Below are 27,423 nucleotides of genomic sequence, written 5' to 3' on the forward strand. Positions count from 1 at the left end.
CAGCCCGAGTCTTGAAGAATGCAAGAATTATCCAAGGACACAATCAAAAGATATTCTAATGGTAAAATCAGCAGAATATAGTGACCAAAGGTGAAAGTTGAGGGAAGGGAAGGAGTCTAGGATGATTCCCAGAGTTTTTGGCTTGAGTGTCCAGGTGGCTGGTGATGCCATTAACCAAGACTGAGAATACAGGAGAGAGAACAGCCTGGAAGATGCTGAGGCCTTTTCTGTTCATGTATCACCATAGCGGACAGCAGCAGGCACCCCTTGGGCCCGCCAAGCAAGCTTTCCCACAGTCCTTTGGTTACACAGCACAGTTTCTTGGCCATAGGAGTCGGCTCTTCACCCAAGCCTGACCAACTGTTGCACCCCACGCCTTTGTTGATAATGCCTGAGCAGTTCCCTCACCTGTCTCAGTTAGCTTTGACTATTTAACAGACCACCCTCCCCAAAACTCAGCATCTCACAGCAACAACAATGTATCATTTCTCACAATTCTGGGGACTGTCTGGGTGGGTCTTCTGGTCCAGGATGGTCTAGGATGGCGTCACTCATGTCTGGGGCCTCAGCTGGGATGGCTAGGTCTCTCTCTCTCTATCTGATCTCTCATTTTCTGACAGGCTAGACCCTGCTTCCTCACATGGAGGCAAAGAGGTTCCCAATCACGAGAGCCTAATTCCAACACATTAGCACTTCTCAAATCTCTACTTGTGTCATATTTCCCATTGGCCAAAGCAAGTCACATGGCCATGGCCAGATTCACGAGGTAGAGAAATAGACTCATCTCTCCGTGGGATGAGTGCAACATGTTGTGGCCAATTTTTTTTTTTTCATTCTACCACATGACCCTAAAATGGTAATCAGAGCCCTTCCCCGGGAATGAAACATAAATTCTGAGAGAATGATTTCACTCTCTGCTCAGGCTGATGCGCTGAGAAGATGCAAACTGGGGCCATCTTTCCCACCACACAGAGAGTACCTGTCTGCAGGATGAAATCAAGCAGAAACAACCAAAGCTGAGAGATGTTAGGGGGCTTGGTGGCCTCAAGGCTGAGTTCTAGGGTCTCAAGTCGTGGTTTCTGAAACTTTTCCATCTTTCCTGTGAGACTTTCCCAGCTACTTGAGCTAATACATGCCTTTTCGCTAAACTTGATTTGTTTTGTTTTCTGTTACTTACCATGGAAACAGTCTAATTCAACCACCTTCCTTCAGTTGCTTCTGATGAAGGCAGGTGCCTTCCCCCACCCTTTTTCCCCAAGGCTGTTCGCCTGAGGCAAGCCCTTCCTGACACCATCTCAGGGCTCCTGAAACTCATCTTGGAGCACTCGTCAAATGAGGCCCAGGGAAGGCAGACAGGAGGTCTAGATGCAGATTTCATAAAAACAGTCACTTTGCAGATCTTGGCTTCAGACCGTAAAGTTGAATGCTTGCATAACTCTTGGACAGAGCAGGGCACATGAGGGGCCAGATGGTTAATCTCTCCTCCTCCCTGATGGCAAACCCCATACCATGCAAGGCAGCCCTGTGTAAGCAAGCCACTCTGGAGTTATCATCGAAATCCAGTAACGCTGGGCAACGTGTCCTGCTCTGCGGGCAGCCTGGCCTCTGTCATGTAGCCCTAAGGGGTTGATGTGCACTTTCTGGTTTTGGAGCAGTGAGTGGGTGATGGCAGTGAGTGAGTAAGGGCAGGAGCACGAAGGCCAGCTATCCCAAATTCTCTGACCTCAGGGCATTTGCTGGGCCTCCTTTGTGAGGTCTGTTCAATTTTGTCAGAAGAGTCGAAACAACTCCCTCAGGGCAGGATGTCTCAAAGGCACCTTCCACCCAGGTGGAAAATATCATCTTCACACTTCAGAACTCAAGTCTCCAGGCCCAAGCTCTTCCTTCTCCTGTGTTTCTCTTCTCAGTTCATGGCAAGATCATCCTCCCTAAACTGAGAACCTCAGACCCATCCTCGTTTCTTCTATCACTCCTAGACAGGCGGGACGAACAGGACTCAACAGTGACCAGTAGAGAGATGAAGAGTGCTGGAGCCAATCTGTCCTGTTTAACCCTAGGCAACTTTTTCAATGTCTCTGGGTCTCCGTTTCCTTATCTGTAAAATAGGGCTGATAAATACTAACCAACATCAAAGGCATTTTGTAAGGGTTAATGAGTTAACATGTAAAACACTTCAAACAGTCTCCAGTACATGGCAGGTGTTCAATAAAAGGGAGCTGTGATTTTGAAGTCTTTCCTCTTCTCCACTCTCATTACCATTGTAATTCCTCTGGCTCCACTGATGTCCTACTCGGACTATGGAACCAGATTTGTAGGTCAGTCGGGGTCAGCAGGAAACATATGGTGCACTTGAAAGGGGTGACTAAGAAGACAAAGGTGTGGGCCAGGAAAGCCAACAAGGGTGCTGAAGCACTGTAAGGACTAGCAAGGCGGGAAGCCATTGCAGCGTAATCACCAAGGGCATGGGCTACGTAGCCCAGGAGAGGAGCTGCCTGATGGGGGCTGTAGCCTTACACAAGGGGCCACGGCCTCAGCCATCCTGCAGTCCAGCAGAGAGGGAACTACAGGAATAAATACCCTGACCTCCCTTCCTTCCCTCTGGGTCTTTGAAATTGCACAAACGTAGCCAGAAGCCCAAGGGCAAGGGAACGGCTGCTGCTGCTGCAGTTTATCCAAGTCAGTCCCCAGGGCTGAAAGGAGGGTGGGGAAGGATGGAGAATGGATCTAGAGGGACAAAACAGAAGATATTCAGCACAACTCCTAGCTAGCCTTCCTTCTTCCTCTTCCCACCCGTTGTAGTCTATACCTATCTTTTTAATCTGATCATATGTTTCCGCTGCTAAGGCTTCTTCAGTTGTTCTCATTCTTCATGGCGTCAATGATCCCATTCTTAAGATCAGATCCAAACTCTTTAGCATGATGTGCTCTTCATGGTCTCACCCCTGCCTTCTTTTCTGGTTTCACTTTACACCAGCCCCCTTCCCTGGAACCAGACCAAACCACTCACCACTGCCTAAACACACACAAGCCTTCACACCTCCATGCCTCTCCTCATGCCATTCCTCATATCTGGAATGCTGGTCTCTCCTTCACGAATCCATCCCTCAGGGGCTCCCTGTGCCTTTCCTGGAAACGATGTGTTGAACATGCCTCTAGAGACTGCCCATGTTGGTCTTGCTCACTGCTCTATCCTCAGGACTTAGCACAGAGTTTGCCCCAAAGTCGACACTCAGTAAGTACCTACTGAAAGGCTTCTTGGAATGCGCCATCCATGAATGCATCGTTCATTCCCTCTTTGGGTTTTCCGCAGCACCTTAGCAGGTCACTCAACTATAGCACTTCCTACCTTTGATTATAGACATTCGTGTGTCTCTCTCTCTCCTCAGGTAGTTATCCTCTCACGGGCAAGGACCTATCTTGACTGCCTCTTAGTTCCCAGGTCCTATCATGAACAGAGTTGGTTGAATTAAGAAATGAATGAATGACAAAGCTGGGTGTTGGGTGTAAGGATTCATTCATTCAGCAAATAGTTACTGAACACCTACTGTGTGCTAGGCCTGTTCTAGAACTCCATAGTGAGCAGGAAGGAAAAATCCTTGCCCTCATGGAGCCTACATTCTTAAGGGTGGAGGTAGGAGGACAAACAATAAACAAAATAAGTGTATGTTCACTGGTAAAAAGTGCTAGGGAGAAAGATAAAGCAATGATGGGAAATAAGGGGCACAAGGGTGCAGACTGGGGTACAATTTTAAATACAGTGATTACAACAGTTTCCTGCTGTTGCCACAAAATAGTGGTTTAAAACAACACAAATTTATTATCTTGTAGTTCTGTAGGTTAGAGTCCAACATGGTCTCACTAAGTTACAGTCAGCATGCTGGTAGGACGGTGTCCCTCCTGGCAGCTCTAGCAGAGAATCATTCTCTTGCCTTTTCCAGCTTCTAGAGGTTGCCCACAGTCCTTCCTCCATCTTAAAAGCCAGCACCAGTAGGTTGAGTCCTTCTCACATCGAACCTGTCTCTGACTCTCCTGTGTCTCACTTATAAGGACCTGTATGACCACACTGGACCCACCCACACAATCCAGGATAGTCTCCTCATCTCAAGACCCTCGACTTAACCATATCTGCAAAGTGCCATTGGCTCTGTAAGGGAACATATTCACAGATCCTGGGGATTAGGAAGTGGACATGGTGGGGGATGGGGGTGGGGGCATCTTTCTGCCTACTTTCATGGTCTTCAGAAAAACCTCACTGAGAAGGTGACAGTTGAGTCAAAACTTCAAAGTGGGAAAGAAGCAAGCCTTGTCACTACCTGGAAGAGGAGTGTCCCACACAGAGGAAACAGGCTCCACGAGGGTTGCACCTAGTGTGCCTATAAGATGGCAGCAAGGCCGGTGGGATGAGGCAGAACAGAGCCCCAAGAGACACAGGCGGGGGGGGGGGGGGGGGGGCATCGGGTAGGACCAGCGCAGGGACTGAGCGAGATGGCAGCAATAGGAGGGTTTCCAGCATAGAAGAGACAGGATCAGAGTTATGTTGTAACAGGACCACCTGGATGTTATGTCAAGAACAGACTGAAAGGGGCAAGGGCGGCGACAGGGAGATCTTGCAGGAGAATCATCCAGGGTGCCCTGGACCAGGGTAGTGGCAAGAAAGGTGTTTGCTCTATTATTCTACTCACTTTTCTATATGATGGAGATGTTCATAATGATAAAAAGATGCGCGGAAAGGACCTGGATTTTTGAAGGCATATTCAGCTCAACTGCATTCCTTCGTGGGGAACCACATTGTAATGGCCTTGGGGAGGCCAGAACATTTTGCATTTTCAAAGATTTCCAGATAAAAGCCGATATTGCTCTGCTTTTGGCAAACTCCAATTGGTTCTTCAGTTCTTGACTGAGAAAGTTACCCCAACGTCAGCCCCCTCCACCCCCTCTGACACCCCCATTACATGGGGTGCTCCTACTCTGTGCTCCACAGCACCCTGTAGGTTCCTCTTCGTAGCATTTATACCTCTTGGTACAAATCGTTGGAGGTTTTATGCTCCAGGAGGGCAGGGACTGTGTCTATCTTATTCATTGCCTCTCATGGTACCTGCATCTAGTAAGTGCTTGGTAAATATTTGTATTATGAATGAATGACTGTAACACTTTCCAAAGACGAATAAATGAAGTAGCCAGTTTCAGGAAATGTCATAGATTTACCTGAAAAAAAGACTTCACAGAGAGGGCAACATTTTGGATCTCACAGCACTGTAATACATGGTGCAGGGAGCACTGTCGTTTTTCATTTCTGACGGGGTGGGCCCTGGCCAGCACCCCCGGACACAGGACTTCACACTCTCTATGCCAGCTTCAGGGGAGACAATAGAGGCTTTCTGAGCTGCTCCCTCGCTCTGCACTCGGCAAAGGCATGTGTTCTCCCTGCCTGGGTCCTTAGTGTCCGGAACTAGACTTCAGGTCCCTAAAGAGCTGCATACAATCCTCTTTTCATTGCAACAAGGATTGCATTGTCCAGCACTGCACCACCCCTGTCCCCGTTTCTTCTCTCTCTGTTTTACACCTCCTCCCAGGGCATCTTGCCCTTCCTTCTCTCCTGGATACAAGGACAGGCTCCCAGTGGCTCACATTAGTCACTTCCCTACTCCAAACAGCTTGAGCATTCAAGTTCTTCTCCAAGTGAAAGACAGGATGGGATTGGGTTGGCTTTGGCTGAGCACCAATTAAACTGAATACCTAGACCTCATTTTCCTCCGACACGTAGGTGCTCCAGCACCACAAACATTAGCAAGAATACAAATATCTGTGTGTGTGATGGAAGATTACTCAGCCATGACAAGGAAGAAAATCCTGCTGTTTGAGACAACTTGGATGGACCTTGATGGCACGATGCTACACAGCTCAGAAAAACAGACAGTGAAGTGGTAGTTACCGGGGGCTGTGGGGTAGGGGGGAATGGGGAGATATTGGTCAGAGGGCACAGACCTCCAGTTATAACATTAGTAAGTTCTGGAGATCTAATGTATCGTATAGTGATTATAATCAATAATACTGTATCGATATACTTGGAAGCTGCTGAGAGTGGATCTTCAGTGTTCTCGCCAGAAAAAAGAAATGGCAACTAGGAAACAGGATGGAAGTGTTAGCTAATGCTATGGAGAGAATAGTTCTGCAATGTAAAAATGTATCAAATCAACACTTGAACTTATACAATATTATGTATCAGTTCTATCTCAGTAAAGCTGGGGGAAAATATCAATGTGTCTAAAGCAGAGTTTCTCAGCCTTCGTGCTGACATTTCCGACTTGGTAACTCTTTGATGGGGGGACTGCCCTGTAATTGTAGTACCCCATTTCCACCTACTAGATGCTAGCGGCGGCCTCCCCCGTGGCTGTGACATCCGACAATGTCTCTAGACATTGCTAGAGGCCCCCCGTGAGGGAGGTCACACTGATTGAGAACCATTGGTCTACAACCTTAAAAATGCAGAAAAACGAACCTGATGGAAATCCACGTAGAATTTTATTCTGAGGGAACAACTGGGGCCGTACGTGAAGTTGTTGATGAAGAGGAACACCTTCAACAAGCGAATCACCTAAATTTCCAACAGTGAGAGTTAAGTACGGCCACACTTTGGAATATCACATGCCATTCAGAACATTCTGTGATCCACGTAAGGACATGAAATATGTCTGCAGCATGTCCACGAGTGAAAAAGCTGACACAAAACAGGATTATGGTGTAGCTGCAGCAAGTGAGACTACAGTTCTGCCTTGAGAAAAGGGTCTGGAAGGATACAGTCCAAAATGTTGCAGTAGGCATCTCTAAAATGACACAGGAGACACAGGAGATTTTTTTCTTTTGCATGTTTGTCTTTTCTAGGCTGTCTAGAATGAACAACTGTTACTTAATTTATAAGATGGAAAATAAAAGTCTTCAGAACGAAGGAGAGTAGTCTCAGGAACTCCCTCCACCCTTTGCTTCTCCCAGCAGATAAAAGAAATGTCTTGCCTGAGGAAACTGTTAGCTAGACCCAGTCTTCTTACCCCGCTTCTCTCCTATCCTGCCCACTTCTCTACCCACTCTGTCCTCCCAGGATTCCAATTAAAAGTGAGGACATCAGCGTTGAGAAGAGAAGAATTTGCTGTTCAACCATAAGTACAGTTTTAGAGGTGGCAAGTGCGGGGGGGGGGTGTCTCTAAACCCATGTCCCGACTACCCCCGGTACAGCCTGGCTGCCTGGGCTCTCCATGGGCCAGCTCTCCGCAGCAGCCAACATTTCCTTTGGCACATTCCAAATTCTCTAGGCCAAAGAGTTTGGGCCCTTGGCTCCTTCCTTCCCTCCTACAGCCTGCTTCTCGACTGCCAATTAGCACCTGAGGCTCAGCCAGGCCAGGGCAGGCAGAAGAGATGAGAGACAAAGCCATTGCTTCTGCCTCCTGCCAGCACTGCCAGTAAACTGACTGCTGGGAAAGGGGTGGCAAGCACTGGCTGGGGTGAGTTTGTGGCCATCGCCCAAATTTACTGGACCGCAGTCATCTGTTTTTCCTCCCACATGGCTTCTCTTGCCTGTCCACCTTGTGTCCCTCGGGCCAGGCTGGGAGCTGCCTGGAGGGATGCATTCTGGGTAGGCTGGGGCTGTGGAAGCTCAGGTGTCTGCCTTAGCTGCTCTGAGGCCCTGCAGAGGAAAGCACCTCCAAAGAGGTAGGTGTGGGTATGTGTGTGCTGAGGGCACATAAAGGAAAGTAGGGGGGCAGGAACATCTAGTCAACCATATTGACTTGGGTTGGTCCTCAGCAACTGGGCCCTGGCTCTCCTGCAGATTTCATGACCATTAGTTCTGGCCAGAGACCTATCGGATGAGCAGAGGTCTGGAGGGTCCTCCTTTTAAGCCCTACGTGCCAGGCACTGTCTTGGAACCCGTCTCAGAGCACCTTGACCAATAAGCCTCCCGACGGCACTCCGGAGTCAGGAAGGTGATCACCACCATATAGATGAAGAACTGAGATGGGGGGACTCCAAGTTGCTGGTCCCACAGCTGGGAAGGGAAAGGTCTGAGAGAGTTCCAGTTTTCTCCTCCTCAGCTGCTCGCCCTTCCTGCCCCTGAAATGTGTGTTCTCCCCCAAATGGAACAAAGTACCTTTCAAAAGCAACAAATATCCCATCCAATCACGACAAGTTCTGTGATAAGAAAGTGAGACCTCAGCGCTAAGGCCCACAGTCCTGGCAGTTCCCTGGGAAACAGGCCTCGAATTCCATTAGTGATATCAGAGAGTGCCGAGCACATCCACGGGGTCTGTGATTTCTAAACAGAGGCATGACCAGTGCAAGGACGCAAGGCCTCCCACTCAGATGGGTCCCATGCTGGATTAAATACTTAGCCATCACCAACTTAAAATTTTTAATACGTGTTGAATGTGGGCCCTTGTATTTTCATTTTGCACAGGGCCCTGTAAATTACGTAGCTGGTCCTGCTTCTGGGAAAGCTTCCTGGTCACCTCTCCCATCTTCCCCACCCCCAAACTCAGTGCTTCATGCAGGCTTGACTCCACAGCCACAGTGAGGGATGCTTTCCCAGCAAGTGTCTGAAACCAAACTGAACCAAAATAAACAAAAGCCCCAAATCCATGCAATTAGCCAATAACATCTCCTCACCAAGACAAAGCCCTTCCCCCTTCCCCACCAAAGCTGACACTGCCCCCTTGAGACCTCTTTCCTCTCCCAAGGTCTTACTATCATTTTTGTGCGACTCACAAGTAAAATTACCAGGGGTTCTTTTCTCCTCTGTATTTTCTTGCATAAATTTGCACCTGTTTCTGTTGCTATTGTCATCGTCGGGTGTTCTGTTTTCCCATTTTTTGTCCTCTCACCCTTGCTCACACTGCACATGCAATCATAAGGAATATTCCAGGCAGGTCAAGAATCTCTCCGCAGCCCCATCCCCAATTCTCTTTTTTAAAATCTGATAGTTTTAAGATCCTAAAATGGCTCCAGCCAATTTTTACTAACATACGTCACCCCAGGGACTGGCCAGAAGAGGATGGTCAAATATTAGCATTGGCAGATGTCCTTTGGAATGTCCCTAGGAGAGCTACATGCTCTGGGAGCTCTTTTGGCAAGTGGTCCATAATCTGTGAGATGGCCAAGATATCCACAGGAAGGAGAAGATATGAAGAGAGTCTGCAGCTTCAATGACCCTTTGAAATGCTCATCACAAGGACAAGTTCTCCTCAAAGGAAGGTGAAATATAACTGAGCATTTCTGTGCAGATGGTACCTATAACAACCAGAGGAATGAACGCAGGTTAGTTCTCTTTGGTGTCTTGGTGCGGTAGGCAGAGTAACGGCTTCCCGGTGAATATGTTACATGACATAGTGAGGGGAAGTAAGGTTGCAGACGGAATTAAGGTTGCTAATCAGGTGGCTTTGATGATGATGAGACTATCCTGGATTATCCGAGTGGGTCCAATGTAAGCACAAGGGTCCCCCAAAGTGGAAGAGAAGCAGGTCAGGGTGCTTCTATGTGAGAAGGACTCGAGCACTTGGGTCAAGGATAGAGGCTGGCTTTGCAGATGGAGTAAGGGGCCATGAGCCAAGGCATGCAGTCAGCCTCTAGAAGCTGGAAAAGGCAAGGAAACAGATTCTGCCCCACAGCCTTCAGAAAGGAATGCAGCTCTGCGGACACCTTGATTTTACCCCCAGTGAGACCTGCATCAGGCCTCTAATCCATAGAACTGTAAGATAATGCACTTGTGTCGCGGTAAGTCATCAACTTTGCGATAATTTGTTCCAGCAGCCATAGAGAACTAATACACTGGGTCCCAAGGATTCTTATCACCAGAGCGTTGTGAACAAGCAGAGCTAAGCAGAGGCAGGGAGAGGCCCTCGGGAGGCCCCATCACTGCTCCCCTCCCGATGAGGACACCATGGGAAAATTGTGGATTAAGTAAAAAGATGAAGAGCACCCTTCACTTTCTGTCCTTGGGTTGGCCCACAACCCAGTGGATCCCTCATATGGGAGGGACTCCATTAAGACCTAGCCCATAAAGACCTACTAAACCCAGAAGCTCCCAAGCTTTCCCTTCATCCTATCAAAGCTTAATGATGCTCTGCATTTTAAAAAGCACAGAAGTGATTATATTGACTACAGATACACTAAGGGATAGTGGATGATAATATATAATACTCATTTATTGTTTACCCTTTTAGGAAATGCTAGCATGTTTCATGTGGCTCATTCTAGACCAGAAGCACTTATCCTTTTTAAAGTCATAGGCTCCACTGGGAATCCAATGGAAGAAAGAGACCAACATGCACAAAATCTATTTCAGGGGCTCATGAAGCCCCTGAAGCATCCAGCCCCAGCCCAGACCCCCTGCTCCAACTGCTAGGACAGCTGAGGAAGGTAATCGGAAGGCCACTTAAGGCCGGTGTCCTCAAAATCTCTTCTCACCGTTGGCTACCTACCTCCTGCCTACACATTAGGCAGACCCCAGACCTACAAAACTCCTGAATCATTTATAAGTACCCGTACATCTTTCCCACTGGTCTAAGAGACCTTAGGGGTGACAGACCAGAAGCCAGTGGTGGGAATAAGATGAGAGAAGAGTAAAGAGTTGGGGAAAGGAACAAGAAGAAATAACCAGGGGGTGGTTTTTCTAACAAGCCACAGCCACTCTTGTAGACATCGAGGCACAAAATCAACACGCCCCGTTAAATAGTACCTGATTACCACCAGAGTGGGGGTGGCTGAGCCCAGGCCAAGGGGAGGGATCAACACCCATATCCCTGTCACCGTCACCACGAGGACAAATCACCACCAGCAGGGGTGCACCTGTGGGCAACGCTATCCCGACCCATACCCACTCTAGAGCCGTGCACAAGTCTGGTGCCCAAGTCACTGCGGTGTAGGAAGTCACTGCCTCTCAAGATGGTGTCCCCTGGGGGTGTCCAGCAGGGCTCGGCTGTCACATGGACCTCCGTGAAAGTCCCGACCACCCCCTACCAACTCTGCGATCTTGGGCAGATGAGTCCTCCCCACATTTTGTGTCCTCAAATACAAAATACAGATGATACCAGTCCACGTCCACAGTCTCATCAACCTTAGGGTCAGATGTGCTTCAAAATTCAGAATTTTTCAGATTTTAGAAAAGTAATAGAGTACAAAGATATAGAATGGCTCTGTCATCAAACACATGAGTACACACATGAGTATCAACAGTCAGACTAAATAGTTCAGATTTTGTCACCAAATGAATTCATTAGTTGCGAAATAACGGGGCACCCGGGTGGCTCAGTCGGTTAAGTGTCTGCCTTCGGCTCAGGTCATGACCCCAGGGTCCTGGGATCCAGTCCTGCGTTCGGCTCTCTGCTCAGTAAGAAGTATGCTTCTCCCTCTCTGTGCACGCTCTCTCTCTCTCTCAAGTAAATAAATAAAATCTTTTAAAAAACAAATTAGTTGTGAAATAATTTCATTTTCAAAATTGTATTGTTGTTCCTCAGAACGGCTGTTAAGACATGGCACCCTACGACTACTTCCCAGGGTTATCATCGGGTGAACCGAAGGAGTGAGAGCGCCCCCTGCTACAGCCACACCCCACACCCCAGGCCCACTTCTGTTCTGGCAATTCTAACTGGCCTAGGTCTGTCTCCCTCTCTAGGTCACCAGCATCTTGTGGGTAGGAATGACCGCCTGCTCACCTGTGTATTCCTAGTACCTGGCCTACCCTAGGCACATGTCCCCACGGGTGTGCAAAGTGGAATTTAATTAGACATCTAAATCCCTCAGTCTGCCTGTCTCCAAGCAGGTGCAGAAAAGGGCATCGCAGAAGTGAACTCGAGCACAGATGAAAACACCAGTGTACGTATCCAGCATCCCTGCAAGGCTGCCTGGAGAACCTCTTTCGCACTTCAAAATACTTTTTTTTTCAAAAACTCAATTAATAGCCACTAGGAATGGCCCTGGCCGGGGAGACTCAGGAGATCAGCTCTTTAGCTAAAATTTATTTCATTTGAGTCCAAAATCTTCCCTCCAACCTTTAGACTGGAGGAGCCCCTGGCAGCCCCGGGAGGCCTGGGAAGCCAGCTTGGGCCTCTGCTTCCCCAGAGGCCGCTGCCACACATCAGGGGAAGTCTGGGCACAGGGCCAAGCAGAGCTTTGCCTTTCTTCCCTTTGAAGACTCCCGTCTTTAGAAGCAGGCCTGGCTGAGTTTGGAAGGAAGGCTCGCTGCCTCTTTGCACTGGTGTCACTGAATGAAAGAAACCCAGGGCCCCCCCCATGGAAGGCTGCATGAGCCCTGAGATCTCAACAAATGCCAGCTACGGCCTGAGAAGCACTCACACGAAAAGAAAAAGGGATTTGGAAAGTGCATCTCCTTTCCAAGAGAGGGGAAGGGGACAATTGAACAGCAGGAGGAACTGAAATATCCACTTGGATTATTGTCCTCTGTTGTCCTCGGTGAGGGTGGTCACTGGCTCTTGTGGGCCCCCCTGCCCGCCCCCTGCTGCCAGGCCAGTTAGACCACCTATGTCATGCAGCCTTGTCGATAGGATGCCAGTTAGGATTAACCCCCGGCCCCTCAGGTGCGCTGTTAACATCTAGAGCCAGGGCTTCCCACTCTTAGCATTTGTTGGTGGGTCAGAAATGTTTGTAAAGGGCCTCGTATCTCAGGGGCAGAGGAGCCTGGGTCCGGGATGTGCCCTACAATGCGTCTTGCCCCAGAACAGCTGCACTGTGTCTCCAACCCCATGGAGCAGGAGCACGACGGACCTGAGAAGTGTGTGCTCTTCTGGAAACGAGGATGATGGTGAAGCCACTGACCTCCAGAGGTGAAAGGGGCCTGAGAGCAAGTGGCGCTCCAGAGGATGTCAAATGAACAGCTGTACTAGATCCAGACCTATCTTTACAGCGGACTTCCAGCCCCCGTGTGCTAGTTGGTTCTGGGAGTGATGGCGGGCTAGTCCATGGGGTGGAGATGGGGGTGTGGGGCACTGACGCTGGGTCACTGAACTTACACCATGCCCACGAAGGGAGGCTTGGGGCGCTCTCCCCTGCAGGTGAAGTGTCTGCGTAGGGCTGACGGAGGCTTTATCCGGAGGTTTTTTTGTTTTGTTTTGTTTTTGCCTCTTCCAAATAGCTTCCCCCCAGGCATCTAATGCAGGATCCAGCACCGGTCCTCACTCCCACCCCCACCCCCACCAAGCCTTCCAGATCCGATATCCTGTCCTCCTTCTCTGCTTTCCTCCCTGCAGAGAAACCCCACTCTGGCACACTGTCAGACCCGTGTTAGAAAATATGTACAGAAAGCAAGTCACAGGAACGTGTGGATTCCTAAGGGGAGGCACCTGCAAGCTATTCACATTCCTAAAAGGCTGCCTCTTATCAACCTAAGGAATCTCAGGCTGGTGGAATTCCAAGCAATACAAGAGGGAACCATACGACAAATCTGAGGCAGGGGAATGTGATGTTAAACTGCTGGGGACACAGCATCACTCCCAGGCCACCTGCCCCTGGGACCACACCTCCAACCCACAGGGTAGAAGAGCCGCCTGCGGTGCCCGTTAAATGCAGATCCCTGGGCCCCGCTCCCAGAGGTTCTGGTTCCGTAGGTCTAGGTAAACCCCCCTGCACATTCCTCTAGCAACCCCAAAGCAGACAGCTCACAGACCACATGGTGAGGTACGGACAGGCCCATTACCTCTGCGTGCTTCTCGCTTCCTACCACTTCCTGTTCGGAAAATAGCCACTCCAAGCTGTTTTCCCCCAGAGAGCTGAAGGCAGTAGGTAGGGGAAGAGTGGCCCCCTTCATTTTCCATGTGGACTATGTAACCAGAAGTACCCCAACTAATACTCAATACTCGCGTATTTACAGATACAAGTGTCCGAAATTTGGGTCTCCAGGGTGGCTCAGTCGGTTGAGCATCTGCCTTCTGCTCAGGTCATGATCCCAGGGTCCTGGGATCGAGTTCTGCACTGGGCTCCTTGCTCAGCCGGGAGACTGCTTCTCCCTCTGCCTGCCGCTCCCCCTGGTTGTGCTCTCTCTCTCTGACAAATACATAAAATCTTTAAAAACAACACACACAGAAGTGTCTGGAATTTGCTTCAACCTAGTCCAAAGGAAAAAAAGAAAGCTATAAGAGACATTACTAGGAGACCTAATGACATCTGTCTATCCACTGTGGATGAGATAATGTCAAGGTTAAATTCCTAGTTTTGGTAACTGTCTTGTGGTTATTTTCTTATTCCTAGGAAATACATGCTGAAGTATTTAGGGCTAAAAGGGCACAGGGTCTCCAAAGTGTTCTCAAACAGCTCAGAAAAATAACACACACATATATGTGTAGACATAAGCATGCGGAATATGATGAAGCAAGTGGGACAAGATGTAAATTGTTGAGTCTGGGTAGAGTATAAGGGAGTCCCCGCACTCTTCTTAGAACGATTCCGTGTGTCTGACATTATACTATCAAAGTACAAAGTTATTAGGGGAAAAAATCCCAGGCCAGTAGGGGGTGTCAGTGAGTGGACTCCATTTTCATTACCTGCGTATGTACTTGAAATTTGCGGTCATGAAGACAGTTCCCTGTACCAAGCCCCAGGTCTGGCTTGAGATGCACTGACCCTGCACAAGCCGGGGAGCTTCACCCCATTTACAGCCTCATGGGCAATGACGTGTGAGCCGGGAGGGCCACCTGAATTTGGGGTGCTGCCCTGTGCATCCCAACCCCCAACACCGAAAGGAAAAAACTGTACAATCTGACTTTTGCAAGGTAATTTTTTTCTGATGGCACAATTCATATCAATATTTTAGGAGAGAAATCTTACATAGAAGCAATTATACACCAGAAAATAAAAATCACCTTTCAGACACACATGGCCCTTATCCTAGAGGAGTTTTTATTGGGGCAAGTGAGTTACTTCAGACTCCGGAGTTTACACTGGGCTTTAACACCTTTCCTTAAATGGTTTTGGGGATATAAATTTAAGCCAGAATGACAGATAGATTTTTTTTTAAAGTTCTCATTCAAGTAGAATAGAATTAGGAACAAGAAGCCAGAGATTGTATGGATCATATGATATATAACAAGACGATGTGTACGCAGAGCTAATATTAAAACTCTTTGACCAGGGCACCGACCAACCAAAAGCAATGAGAACAGATTTAGATGCGAGCCCTGCAGCTGGGCCGTGCATCGACCTGTAAGCTCCTGGGTTGTTGGGAATTCCAGGAGCACCGCGGAAGGCACCAGTACTCAGTCTGGTATACACTTAGTGAATACCAGCTCTTTACGCGAAGGAATATTAGGTCTAATAACTGTGGTTCATTCCAATCCTCGTGGGAGCTATGCCAAATTTAGGTTCATATCTAGTCTATACTCAGAGGGTAGTGACTTCACTCTTCCCAGAGCTCCAGATGGAGTCAAGACCCTGCAGTAATTTGAGTATAGCTCAAAAATGTTAATGACTCACCGACTTTTCAAGAGCTGCTGAGCCAAACACAATGGATTTGGGGGTGGGAGATGGAGAGGGGAGACATGTGGGCATTGTTCACACTTGCTAATAAATATCTCCTTTTGCTTATAGAGACTTCAGGGCAAAACAAATGCTTTCGGGGACACTGAAGTGAGTCACAGGCTGAGAATAGAAATGAGTTGCGTTGTAACCATCTGCAAAAGCTTCTCACGAACACGTCCATTAGAGGAGTGGGTGACAAACTACTCCACGAAACAGTTAAAGTTTAGAAATTCATTTGTGATTTTATGCATGGCATTTTTAAAGAAGAAAGGGTATGTTCCATTATCTTCCCATGCTGAGAGAACATGAAGTTGGTTACTGTACTGGGAAAAATCACAGCTGTTCCTTTGAGTTATAAAAGGTACGAGGGTAGAGACCTGGTCTTTGTTTTGTCTTGTTTAATTTAGTTTTGTTTTTTTACACAGTGCCTAGTTCAAGACCATAAGTGACTAACTGCTTGCTTGATAACTGCTTTTTGGTGGTGAGGTAGAGACTGCTGAGGAGATGACCTTGCCCGTTTAGGTCACAGGTATTTTATTTTTCCGGTAGCAATTATTGTATTTTATATAAGACAGCTGTCTTTTCCTGGCAGGTGAACATGATGGCAGACCTTATCCGGTATGTACTTATTTTTCCTGTACGGGTGCCTGCGGCAGGGTGTTCAGCCCCTGGGCGGGGGTTATGCCCTTCCCAGTACTAGTGTGTGCCAGTCGCGGGTTGCGTTGATAAGCCATGGTCTCTTCAGGGAACCAAGCTAGAGCTCACGCAGTCAACATGCACGTGTATGACGATAGGAAGAAAATAAATTCAAACCTCAGTTCTAAACTTTTTACTTGTCTCATTTCATTTCTAAGTCCATTGGTATTGGGGTTTTCCCCCCATTTTAAGGGCAATCTCAGGAAACGTCCACAATCGCACAAGACCTTGCCTTCCCCTCAGTGTCACGCACGTGTGTGGAGAGGAATGACCAGCCTCTGTGGCATCCAACAGCCACCGCAGGCCATCGACGAAGCTCTTAGCTCAAGTAGGCACTTGACACGCAGTGTCTGACTGGAAGTTTGTACACAATGGCCACAGGACAATCCCGCTCTAGACAGTTTCCCCATGTCTGCACTCTGAAGCACCGTTTTCCAAATCTCTAGCCAAAGGCTATGGCTTTGTTTCCTTGATCCCCTAGTTAGCGATTTCCCCCTGAGGGTAATGGTTTGGGTTCTCTCTAGGTTGTTTGTGCAAATAAAAGGTACCTGCTAGGTGAGGGCAAGTGGACTTTTAAACGCCCTTTTAAGTAAAATTCGAAGCAAGGGAACAGAAATCTGGACAAGACTCCATCACCGAGATTCTGTGTCACCTGAAAGATGAAGAAAATGGCCAACCAAGTAAACTATCTGTCTGGACAGGTGTGTCACCGTGGAAAACCTTGGTTAAAAAACATTCTAAGTCACTCCTTTTCCATCTTCTTTTTAATTCAGTTCTCCCACAGGGGATTTAGCAAACCTCTCTCACCCCACCTCAGCCCATAAAAATCCAGCAGAGCAACAGAGAGTTCCGTAAGCTCCGCAGTGAGGTCAGGGTGGCTCACGGGGTGGACACGCATGCGCAGGGGCATGGAGATTTCTGGGGACTGAGACAGGCTTCTCGCTCCACAATCCTTCCCCCAAAATCACAGGGCAAGCTCTCTAACAGGGGAAAACACATTATTTTAAAGTTAAAAAATAAAACTGGGACTCCTGCGTGGCTCAGTCAGTTGAACGTCTGCCTTACGCTCAGGTCATGATCCCCGGTCCTGGGATCCAGTCCCCCATCGGGCTCCTTGCTCAGCGGGGAGCCTGCATCTCCCTCTGCCTGCTGCTTCCCCTGTTTTGTGCACTCTCTCTCTCTGACAAATATATAAGCAAAATCTTAAAAAAAAAAAAAAGAATAAAATTTTATCTTCCCTTAGAAAGAAAGGCCACACAGTGATTAAACTCATTCATTCATTCATTCATTCATTCATTCATTCATTCATTCATTCCCCTAACCATTCACCCAACACTGGGATGTTGAGCAGAGGCTGTGGGTCAGGCCCTGAGGAGGCAGGAGCACCACAGGAGAGTCAGAGCCTCATGGAACACACAAACTTGCACGACTCACTCTAATGACAGCAGGATTTGAGAAAAGTGCGGGTGATGGAAAGTAGAGGGGGAGAGTATGCTACAATATGAAACCAGAGCCTTTTCGGGGAATGGAGGTGACACCAAAGAGGGAAAGTCATGACAGGGAGTGAAGGAAGGCCCTGGGGTAGAGGTGTTGGCTGTCCGAGCTGCCAAGCCATCTTCTTCCTCTGAGCAGAGCCTGGGTTTTGTTTGCCTTTTAACCCCTACTCCTTCCACCCCTACCACGTGAGGCTGAGTGGCCAACCTTGATCAATCCTTTGCCAATGACCTGGGACATAATCCTGCAAGTGAAACTTCGGGAGACATAAACTGTGAGGCACCCAGGAAAGATTTTCTATCTGATGACACATCAGGAAGGGACATCCTCTTTCTTCTTCTGTAGGACACTGCTGTGACTGCCTTGTGCTGCCTGGCACTGTGGCAGCCATCTTGTAACCACGAGGAAAACTAAATTTGACAGGGCCCCCATGGCAGAAATAAAACCTGCTCTTTGATGACAGGAGTGCCCTACCTCAGAAGTGCCCTACCTTGGGATTTGTTATCAGTTGAAATTAGAAAATTTCCTTATCATTTAAGCCACTTAAAGTTGAGTTTTGAACTATCCGTGGCCAAAAGCATCCTAACTGATAGGATTTACTTCATAATTTTGTGGAAGACAGCCCTCCCCTGAGGCCTCCTCACCGTTACCAGTTCATCTGTTAAATAGACAAGCTGAATTCCCAAGGGCCATGCACAGAGCCTTCCTGTTATTTTTCCCCAGCTCTATTCAGGAAAATAAAATTAATTTTCTAGCCCATGAATTAAACATTGCTGCTGCCGGCTGAAAGATTTTAGCAACAGCCTTTTGTTGGCAAGAGAAGCAGGATCCCGACATGTTCTAAAATAAGCTACAAGAAGGCAGAAGGGGAGGAGGCCATTAAAAGGAAGAAGGAAGGATTGCCAAATCCCACTCATGTCCCGCTTCTCTGAACCGTCAGCCTGTGGCTGGACTTAAGGGAGTGCTTCTCTAACTTTAGCATGCAGATGAATCACCGGGCGATCTTATTAAAATGCAGGTCCTGACTCGATAGGTCCAGGGTGGGGTCTGGACGTCTTTATTTCTAACAAGCTCCCAGGTGATGCTGATGCTGCTGGTCTACAGACCGCAGCCTCCCGGGATCCGCAGAGCCCTCTAACCCATCCTAGCAAGTGCAGAAATGGGAGGCAGGATGTCGGAAGCAGGACTCACCAGACCTGAAATGAGGGCTAGTGGGAACCAGCTATTTAAACCCGGGCTCAAGGGAGGAAGTGAGATAAGGACAAGCCCCCGACACGTATGTACCTTTTAGGAACCAGGAGGAGTAGAGAACAGGGGCAAAAGCCTGAAGGAGATGCCCTGCCCCACTGGCCACCTGCTCCAGGTGTGTGCCCCAGGGTCTCTCCTGGAAAACTTCAGACTCACTCATCCCACCGGCAAGTGTCTGGTCTAAAAATTGTGCTCCAGACCATTTCATCATAACAGGAATTGTTGGTGTGTGTGATGGGCTGAGAGGAGAAGGTGAGAGTCAGGCAGAGGCGGAAGGGCAGCCTTCCCACAAGCCCGATCTCCTGGCCCTGCTGCTCCAGGCCCTGAAGAATCTTCCTCACCCTGGGTCTGGCCCTTGACCACGTTCAGCCTCCCAGAACCATCAGGGCCTGGAACTACCCTCTTCTCTTTGTCTTCCCTCCCCTCAGAGCTCTGCCCCCACTCTTGCCTGTGGCCACAATACCGTTTTCCCCAAATCCCTGGGCGGGCCAGCCAGCCGCGGGCTTCCTGCTGGTGCGCCTGGCTCTCCAACTGGCCTCTAAGTGCCATGAAGTCCAGGATCGCACTGGCGCCTGGCAGGGAATGGGTAAGTAATAAATAGTATTGAACAAGGGAATTAAACAATGGCTCTCAGCCCAGTTGTGCATCAGAAATATCTGGATGGTAAAAAATAACAACAACAACAAAAACACACAAAAAACCCAAAACAAACAAACAAACAAAAAAAGAAGAAATAGAAGAAGAAACCAGGGCATCACTCCTAGAGATTCCAATTCAGTAGGTCTAGGTGAGGGCTGAGGCTTCCAAAAATTGTAAAGGATCCCCAAGGGATTCTGATGTGCAGCCAGTTTTAACAATCACTGGAATGGAAAAAATGAGTGAATTCATGGATGGGTGAATACATGACTGCATGTGCAACTGGGAGGACCTCCCTCCTGGCCACTCACGCACATGATGAACAAAGGATGGGCATTCACGAGCGAGGACAGCCGGTACCTGCTGCTGGGGCCACCATCCTATTGCCAAAGGAAATAAAATCAGAGTGACCGCCTTGACCCCGGGACTAGCGCTTTCTGACAGAGCGGGCGGGGCTGGAACAAGGCTCAGCCTCCTAGGGATGAGCTCAACAGAGGGAAGGAGAGAAGGGAAGCGCTACGGGAAAGTGTACCACACTTTCCCTGTGCTGGCTTCTAGGCCAAGTTTTTTTTTTTTTTTTTTTTTTTTTCCGAATTCCAGTATAGTTAACATACAGTCCTATCAGCCTCAGGCGTACAACATAGTGATTCACCATTTCCAAACATCATCCTGCACTCATCACAGGTCAGGCCAAGTTCTTTATTGTTTCATTTCACTCCAGCTACAACCTGATGTCCTACTGTTGTACTACTGATTATCGTCATTGTGCGCTTGGGGACACTAACGTTAGCAGGGCGGGTGATCTGACCAAGGCTGAACGTGGGGGGAGGGGGAACGACTGGGTTTTGGTCCCAAACCCTCACTCCAAAGCCTAGCCCCTTAACCTCAGGGCTAAGAAACGGTGTGCGTCCCAACAGCAACAGGTAGACCGCATGCCAGAAACTGCAGCATGTCCAAATAAACACTCAGTGAGAATAATGTCACCCAAAGACATTGTTGTGTTTTACAAAATCTTAAAGGAACCACCACAGCTGTTCACCTTTTGTAAATCGATCAATGGCTCTTCTGTGCAATTATTATAATTTTATGCCATCCACAAAGCTAGATAAGGCAAGAACAAAAGTGTTACAGCAAGGTCATGGTGGAACATTTGGATTTAAAGTCTGTCCCTTCTATTTGAGCCACAAGTGCTCCAAGCCCCAGACAGACAATGGAGCCAGTGCCGATTTTGTGACTCAGGCCCCCGTCGTGGGAGGGAATGCCAGTCAATAGCACCGAGGGTCTACTCTCTGGCAGGCACTTTCACAGGCATCCCATTTCTTCACACAACTTTCAGCTCAAGGCTCCTGTCCCCCTTTCATGGATGAGGAAGCCGAGGCTCGCACGCTGGAAGGGGACATGTATGAAGTTGAACCGGGGGGCGGTACCGGGCTTCCAGCCCAGGTTTCTACTCTGCAGCACTGCTCATTTCAAGACCACAGTAGAGTCTGCAGTGACCTTGACCAGTTTTAGAAAAAACTGAGTTAATAATGTGAACCTCAAACCTCTATTTATGCTCGTTGGGACTATGAAGCCAGCAACAGCGTACTCTATTCTCCGGTTTCGCTGCCCTCCAGCCTCGGGCACGGAGGCTCTTAGGGCCTGCCCACTTATTAAAAATACAGGAGTTGCAACAATGCACTGGGTATTACAGGGTTTAGAAGGAAGATTCGTTTTTGGTTTTTGGTTTTTTAGTAGTTTAATTGAGCATTAAAGTGGGGTTGTTTGTATGTTTGTTTGTTTTAAAACGTGACTCAAGACAGGGATGGGGAAAAAAACCAAGTCACAACTATGACCCTAAGAGATTTAGAGAAATACGTGGGCCCTGTTTCTACAGCAATTGTAAGGGGCTCAAAAAACCCCAGAGAAAACACTAAAGACCAGGTGAATTGTCAGCTAAACAAAAAGATTCTTATCTACAAACGAGTGACCTTTTAGAGGAAAATGGGAGGAAAATGGAATCAAAGAGAAGGGACTGGTCGGGAGCAAGGGGTGGGGGGTAAGGGAGGAAGGACTAGGAGGGATTTGTATTCATTTGTCTTTGGAAACTTTGAGAAAGAACCTTTGTTTCCAAAACCAAAGCAATCTTTTCCATGCAAGAGAAGCAACAAAGCCAAGTTCTGTGCCAGCTCTGTAGAGTTCCCGTGCTGCGAGAGGGCCTTTTCCCCTTCGACTGAAGAAAAAGAGCCCGTATCAGGACCAATAATGATGGCAGCTAATAACCATGGAACACCGGCCAAGGGCCAGGTACTGTGCTGTGATTTACACATAATCTCAGATTTAGCTCTCACCGCATTGCGAGCAAGAAGTATAAATACACCCATTTGACAGGCAAGAAAGGTGACGTTTAGAGACGTTCATTTGTCCAAGGTCATGTAGAAGATAGGTGGGAGAGCAGGGATTCACGTTCAGATACGTCTCTCCTGAGCCACGCTCACCCTAGAAAACCTGGAGGCAAGGCAGAAGTCCGAGGCCAACACCTTCTTGGGGCTCCTCAACAACTTTAGGGACTTGATAGAAAAAGAAGCACAACCCAAAGACAAAGACATCAAGCCCATCCCAAGTCGTGGAGGCAGGTGACTGGTTGCCTGACAGAAGACAGCTCCTCTTGGGCAACTCTCAGAATTACATAGAGCTTGATTGGTGGACCAGCACTCTCCAGACCCCAGCCTCTCCGGGTGCTCCTCTCCCCCAGGCTGCTTTAATCCCCTCCTCCTCTCAGCTTCCTCCCCAGAAGCTAAACCCCACTCAGGAGAGTTCAGCAAGGGCACCAGGGAATTCCTGTCCGGCCTCAACAATGGCCATGTCTGCGCCCAGGCAGGATGGAGGAAGGGAGCAGGGCAAATGACTGCTTCTCATGCCTCATACTTCCACTGAAGTTGTCCCAAGAAGAAAAAAAGCCATGACGTCACCACAGGACACATTTAGGGGACTCAGATGACACTTAGAAACCAGAAAAGTCCCTGACATTTCTGGAAACCAATATCCAGAATGCCTGGAGACAGGCAAGGCCAAGCTCACTGGAAAGGAGCCCAGGACTCTTAACTGCCATTACTCAGTCCTCTGTTCCACTCATCCTGGGATTCAGGGCATGCGAGAACTGTGCCTTTGGCCCCAAACTCTTAACGCAGGCACTTTTGTGAGCTCCGGCCTTCAGGTGAAGATTTTTCTTCCAGTTGGAGTTTGCATTCTGTCCTTGAAACTCATAAACTCATCCCTCGGGACCTGTGGGAACCGAGAGCGTTCTGTTCTGACAGGCTGCCCACTCAGAAAAGTGCAAGTATAAGAAGGGAAAGCAACCAGCCCTGGCCCCAACGAGAGTCATAAAAAGGTGGGGGACTAGGCAGTGGAGGAGGGTGTACTGAACAACTTGACGGATCTTCCATGGATGACATCTTACCGCTCCACAAATTACTCGCCACACGCTGCACACCTAACACAGCCTCTGCTGGGCGCACTGCACCGATGCCTGTTTCCAGGGCAACGTCACCCGGGGTGCAGGGTGGCAAGCAAGGGACGAGCTAAGCCTATTTTCTTGACAACTTACATCCCCGAAGTGGATGAGCAGCCCATTAGTGCATGAACTCGGCCCTAAAGCTAGACAGGACCAGCGGCAGAGGTGGTGAAACAGGGTGTCCAGTGGGGGAAATTTGTGGGTCAGGGCCCCAGGGCTCCCACTGAAAATACCCTTATAGATCCTAGCGTTGAGCGCAACTGATCTCAGCTAATCTCAGTCTCTTCCTTCTCTCACAAGATGTCCATCAGATAAGATTCATTTGATTAGAATGTATCTAGGGGCGCCTGGGTGGCTCAGTCTTTAAGCCTCTGCCTTCAGCTCAGGTCATGATCCCAGAGTTCTGGGATGGAGCCCCGCATCGAGCCCCGCATCGGCTCCCTGCTCAGGGGGAAGCCTGCTTCTCCCTCTCCCACTCCCCCTGCTTGTGTTCCCTCTCTCACTGCCTCTCTGTCAAATAAATAAATAAAATCTTGAAAAAAAAGAAAAAAAAGAATGTACCTAAGCTGAAATTCTAGACTTTGAAACTACAACAGCTACCACTTTTTCTTTTCTTTTTTCTTTTCTTTTCTTTCTTTTTCTTTCTTCCTTCCTCTCTCTCTCTCGTTCTTTCTTTCTTTCTTCCTCTCTCTCTCTCTCTCTCTGTCTTTTCCTTAGTGATACAATGAAGCGCAGGTAGGGAGAAAATCAAGATTCAGAGAACAGAGCCGATGAAAGGCAGCTAAGGCAGAAGTCTATGCGGGGAGATACAGAATGGGGTTTGGCAGCATCACCCACAAAGGGAAACCAGAGCAGTGTGTGGGCTTCTCTGGGGAAGCTGAAGGCGTCTGGGGCTGAGGGAGGTGTCCTCTGGTCAAGGTCTTTCAGAAACAAAGATTCTGTCTTCACCACAGAGAACAGCCTGGAAAGGGCAGAGGCGACTTGGCAAGCCTGGAGAGGAGGCCTTGTGCTGTGGCTCCTGGCGGGGTGCCAGGGTCAGCAGGGTTTGGGGGCTATAAGGACTGGAGCCTGTGGGTCCCGCGGAGCTCCAGACAAACACAGAAATGTTTTAAGTGCCCACTTCTCCCTGAGTTCTCTCTGACACTGGCATTATTAAGGCTAAGCCCCAATTCCCTGGAGGCAGGCGGGCGCTGAAGTCCAACGGCACAGTTCCTGCCCTGGAAAGGGAGGGAGGAGCTCCATGAAGTCTCAGGGGCTGTAAGGGCTTTCGTGTGGGGGTATGTCCATGAAGCAATGGCTGAACATCCTACAATCTAGTCTTTTGGAGATAAGGGAAGGAAGATAGAGAATTAAACCAATACATAATCACAAAAATCATGGTGAAAAGGACACAGAATTGAGGAGGTGCACTCAATGGGGGAGGCATGAGCAGGGGGCTGCCAAGAGCTTTTAGGGGGCTTAGAAAGGCTTCAGGAGCTGGCGCCTGGCTGGCTCAGTCCAAGGAGGAGCAAGTGACTCTTGATAGAGGGGTCCTGAGTTCCAGCTCCTGGGGCTGCCCGAGGAGCTAACTCGAAGGGGAAAAAAGGTTCAATGGATCCCCAAAGACTCCTGATCCTCTCACCATCCATCAACTCCCCGGCCCCTCTCTCAGCCGCACCCCCTAAGAGTTACGGGGCTCTGGATGGATTTGCTTCCAACAGCAGGGGCTGCAGGGTTTCAAGGGAAGGCTCGCAGCCTAAGTGGCCTAGGCGTTTGAAGCTGGCACTATACCAAATAAGCTTTGAGGAAAGAAGTCTTCTTATTTTCTTCCTTTGCCCCTCCGGAAATAAAAGTCGGTTGTGTTTCTCCTGCCCTCCCCCCCTTGGAGATCCCCAAACCCGGAGCTGAAAGGGCTCCTTGGATTACCTCATCAAATTCTCAGCCCAGGATATCAATGCCTGCGCCCTCTGTCCCCGCTACCGCCCCTGATGTGACTGAAGCCAAAACCAGTTACTGGGACCAGGGGGACCTGCGAGGTGGTTCAGAGGCTAGCGACTTGAATCGCGTAGGGCAGGCACTGAGCCCCTGGGGCGCAGGAAATGGCGGAGGGGGTGGGTGCGGTGGTCCACTCCTGGGCTCCTTCCCCCGCCAGCAAGGATGGGGGTGCTAGGAAGGAAGGTGGTGGGAGAGCCACAGGTGCGGCGACAGACCCGCACTGGCCAGAGAAGGACAAGGCCTGGAGGAGGCTCCGCACGGCCACAGTTACAGCTTTGTGCTGGGCGGGCTGAGCAATCTCGCCGAGGGCTCGGTTTGCTCGCCAAGAAACTTCTGGGACCGCGAAAGCGCAACTGGGCATAGCAGATCACGGAGGGGGCAGGGGCAGGGGCCTGTGGGGGCAGGAGGGAAACGGGTTTCTTCCATCTAATCCGCGAAAATCAAGACTGTTTCTGTGCCGGGTCTCTCCACCCTCCTCCACTCCCTTTCTTGTTCTTAACTCAGCCCCAAGGTCCGTGGCCAGCGGAAGAGACCGCGAACCTGAAAGGCGGCAGATGGGAGGGCGCCTGGGACCCGCACGGGCGACACAACCATCCCGCCTGTCTTCCCTCCCGCGAAGCCCAGTTCAGCCAGTGCCCAGCGTGTCCCCTGGCGCTCCTCTGCGCACGGCGGTGCAGCCGCAGGACTCCGGGTCCCTCCCGCTCTCCATCCAGGAGCCGGCAAAGGCGCCTACTCTGCCAGACCGCGGGGGAGGCAGAAGTAGCAAATACCTGCACAGAAATACCAGCCCGTCCCAAAGGCCCGACAGCCGCAGGTCAAGGCGGCGGGGCGCGTGGGAGAAGCGACGGGCGAGCGCAGCGGCGGCGGGCGGCCGGCGACCCCGCGCGTCCCGGCGCGGCCTCGCCACGGTGCCCGGGGCACAGGGGGCGCCGGCGGAACTTACCCCAGAGCAGAGTGAGCGGCTTGGCCGTGGGGATGAGCGCCAGGGAGTACACGGCCCCCAAGTGGAGCAGGCTCATCAGGACGACGTTTCTCCAGACGATGTTCTGCCGCTGCCCGTGCGCGCCGGGTCTCTGCTGGCCGCCGCCGTCCTCCGAGCCTTCGACCCTCGCACGGATCTCCTCCTTGGCGTTGCGGAAGGGGACCTGCCCCCCGTCGGCGGCCGGGCCTGGCATGGCTGGGAGAGGTGGGCGCCCGCGGCGGCGGCGGCGGCGGCGGCGGCAGCGGCGGCGGCTGCAGGCAGGAGCTCAGCAGGCGCGGAGCTCTCCCGTGGGGGCGGGGGCTTCTGCCTTTTGTTGGGGGGGGGGGGATCTCTGCACTCCCGTCCCCGCCTTCCCGGCCCTTCTCTGGTTCCTTCTCTCTTCTTCGGGCTTTCAGCGTGGACTAAGGATGCAAATCGCGGCGTCCCGCATCTGTTGCTGGCGAATCACCCAAGCGGCTGCCAGGGCCAAACTCGGCTGCGAGGAAGAGGAGGCGAGCGTCCGGGGCGGGAGGGGCGCGGAGTGGGGGGAGGGCTTGAGGAAAGGGAGCGGGAGGGAGCACCCGGAGGGAGCCGAGGAAGGAAGACCTGCATAGCTACAGCCAATCAGGATCGCCCGTGGGGCTCTTAAAGAGGAAGGCGCCCTCCCGGCCTCCGCTGCCCGGGCTTCCCGGAGCCTGACGCGCGAGCCCGCGGGACAGGCGGTTGGCCCCGCCGCCCGCGGGTGGGGGCAGGGGGCTCCCCCGACAGGGAGCTCACAGCACTTTGGTCGTTTCTCTGTGCTTCTCCAGTTCCAAAAAATACCTTTCCCTTTTGAAATGACTTCTGTTTTTCTTTTGAAGCCACAGGCCACTCGCGTTGGCGAATGTAAAATAGCTGTCTGGAGTGGCAACACCGGTTAAGGCCATATCCGAGGTGAGAATCAGAAGTCCACGCGTCTGCCGGTTCGCACGGTGGAGGGATGCAGCCGTAGCAAGACGCACAGTAGGTGCTCAGTTAGTGCCTATTAGATGACACATAACATGAGTTAGCAGCCAACAGCGCCCTGCCCATCGCGCAGCCCCGCATCCGCGCAGCTCGGCGCACGGCCTAGTCTGGGCTAACCAGCGCCCTTCCGGACTGTCTCCTTAGTCCTGGGTGGATGGAATACCGTCAAGTCAGCACCATTGGGAAGGGGGCTTTAGAAGAATCACCCAGAACTTTCAAAGTAAAATTAACCCGTGAAAAATTTGCGTCTGTCTGTTCATTCTTCTCTTTGCAGATGATTTAGAGCTGCTTCGGAGGGAACCCTAACTGTACGGAAATGCTGAGAGGGGTGAGCTGGTCACGTCCCAAACAGGTGTGGCTGCACCTACAGGCTGGTAGCAGAAGAAAAAGGCCTCAGAACCAG

The 27,423-nt window shown here is 50.1% G+C and overlaps 1 protein-coding gene across 1 annotated transcript in view; it reads right to left on the reverse strand.

Annotated features, from left to right (window-relative positions):
* SCD5 (stearoyl-CoA desaturase 5) overlaps positions 1-26,546 on the reverse strand; it is a 139,167-nt gene extending 112,621 nt beyond the window's left edge. The window contains exon 1 of the mRNA XM_026509866.4: positions 25,998-26,546. Coding sequence (XP_026365651.1) covers positions 25,998-26,229 — 232 coding nt within the window. The 5' untranslated portion in view covers positions 26,230-26,546. The remainder of the gene's footprint in view (positions 1-25,997) is intronic.
* Positions 26,547-27,423: the final 877 nt, after the last annotated feature.

Source organism: Ursus arctos, unplaced genomic scaffold (genome assembly GCF_023065955.2).
Source record: "Ursus arctos isolate Adak ecotype North America unplaced genomic scaffold, UrsArc2.0 scaffold_9, whole genome shotgun sequence".
Taxonomy (NCBI): Eukaryota; Metazoa; Chordata; class Mammalia; order Carnivora; family Ursidae; genus Ursus; species Ursus arctos.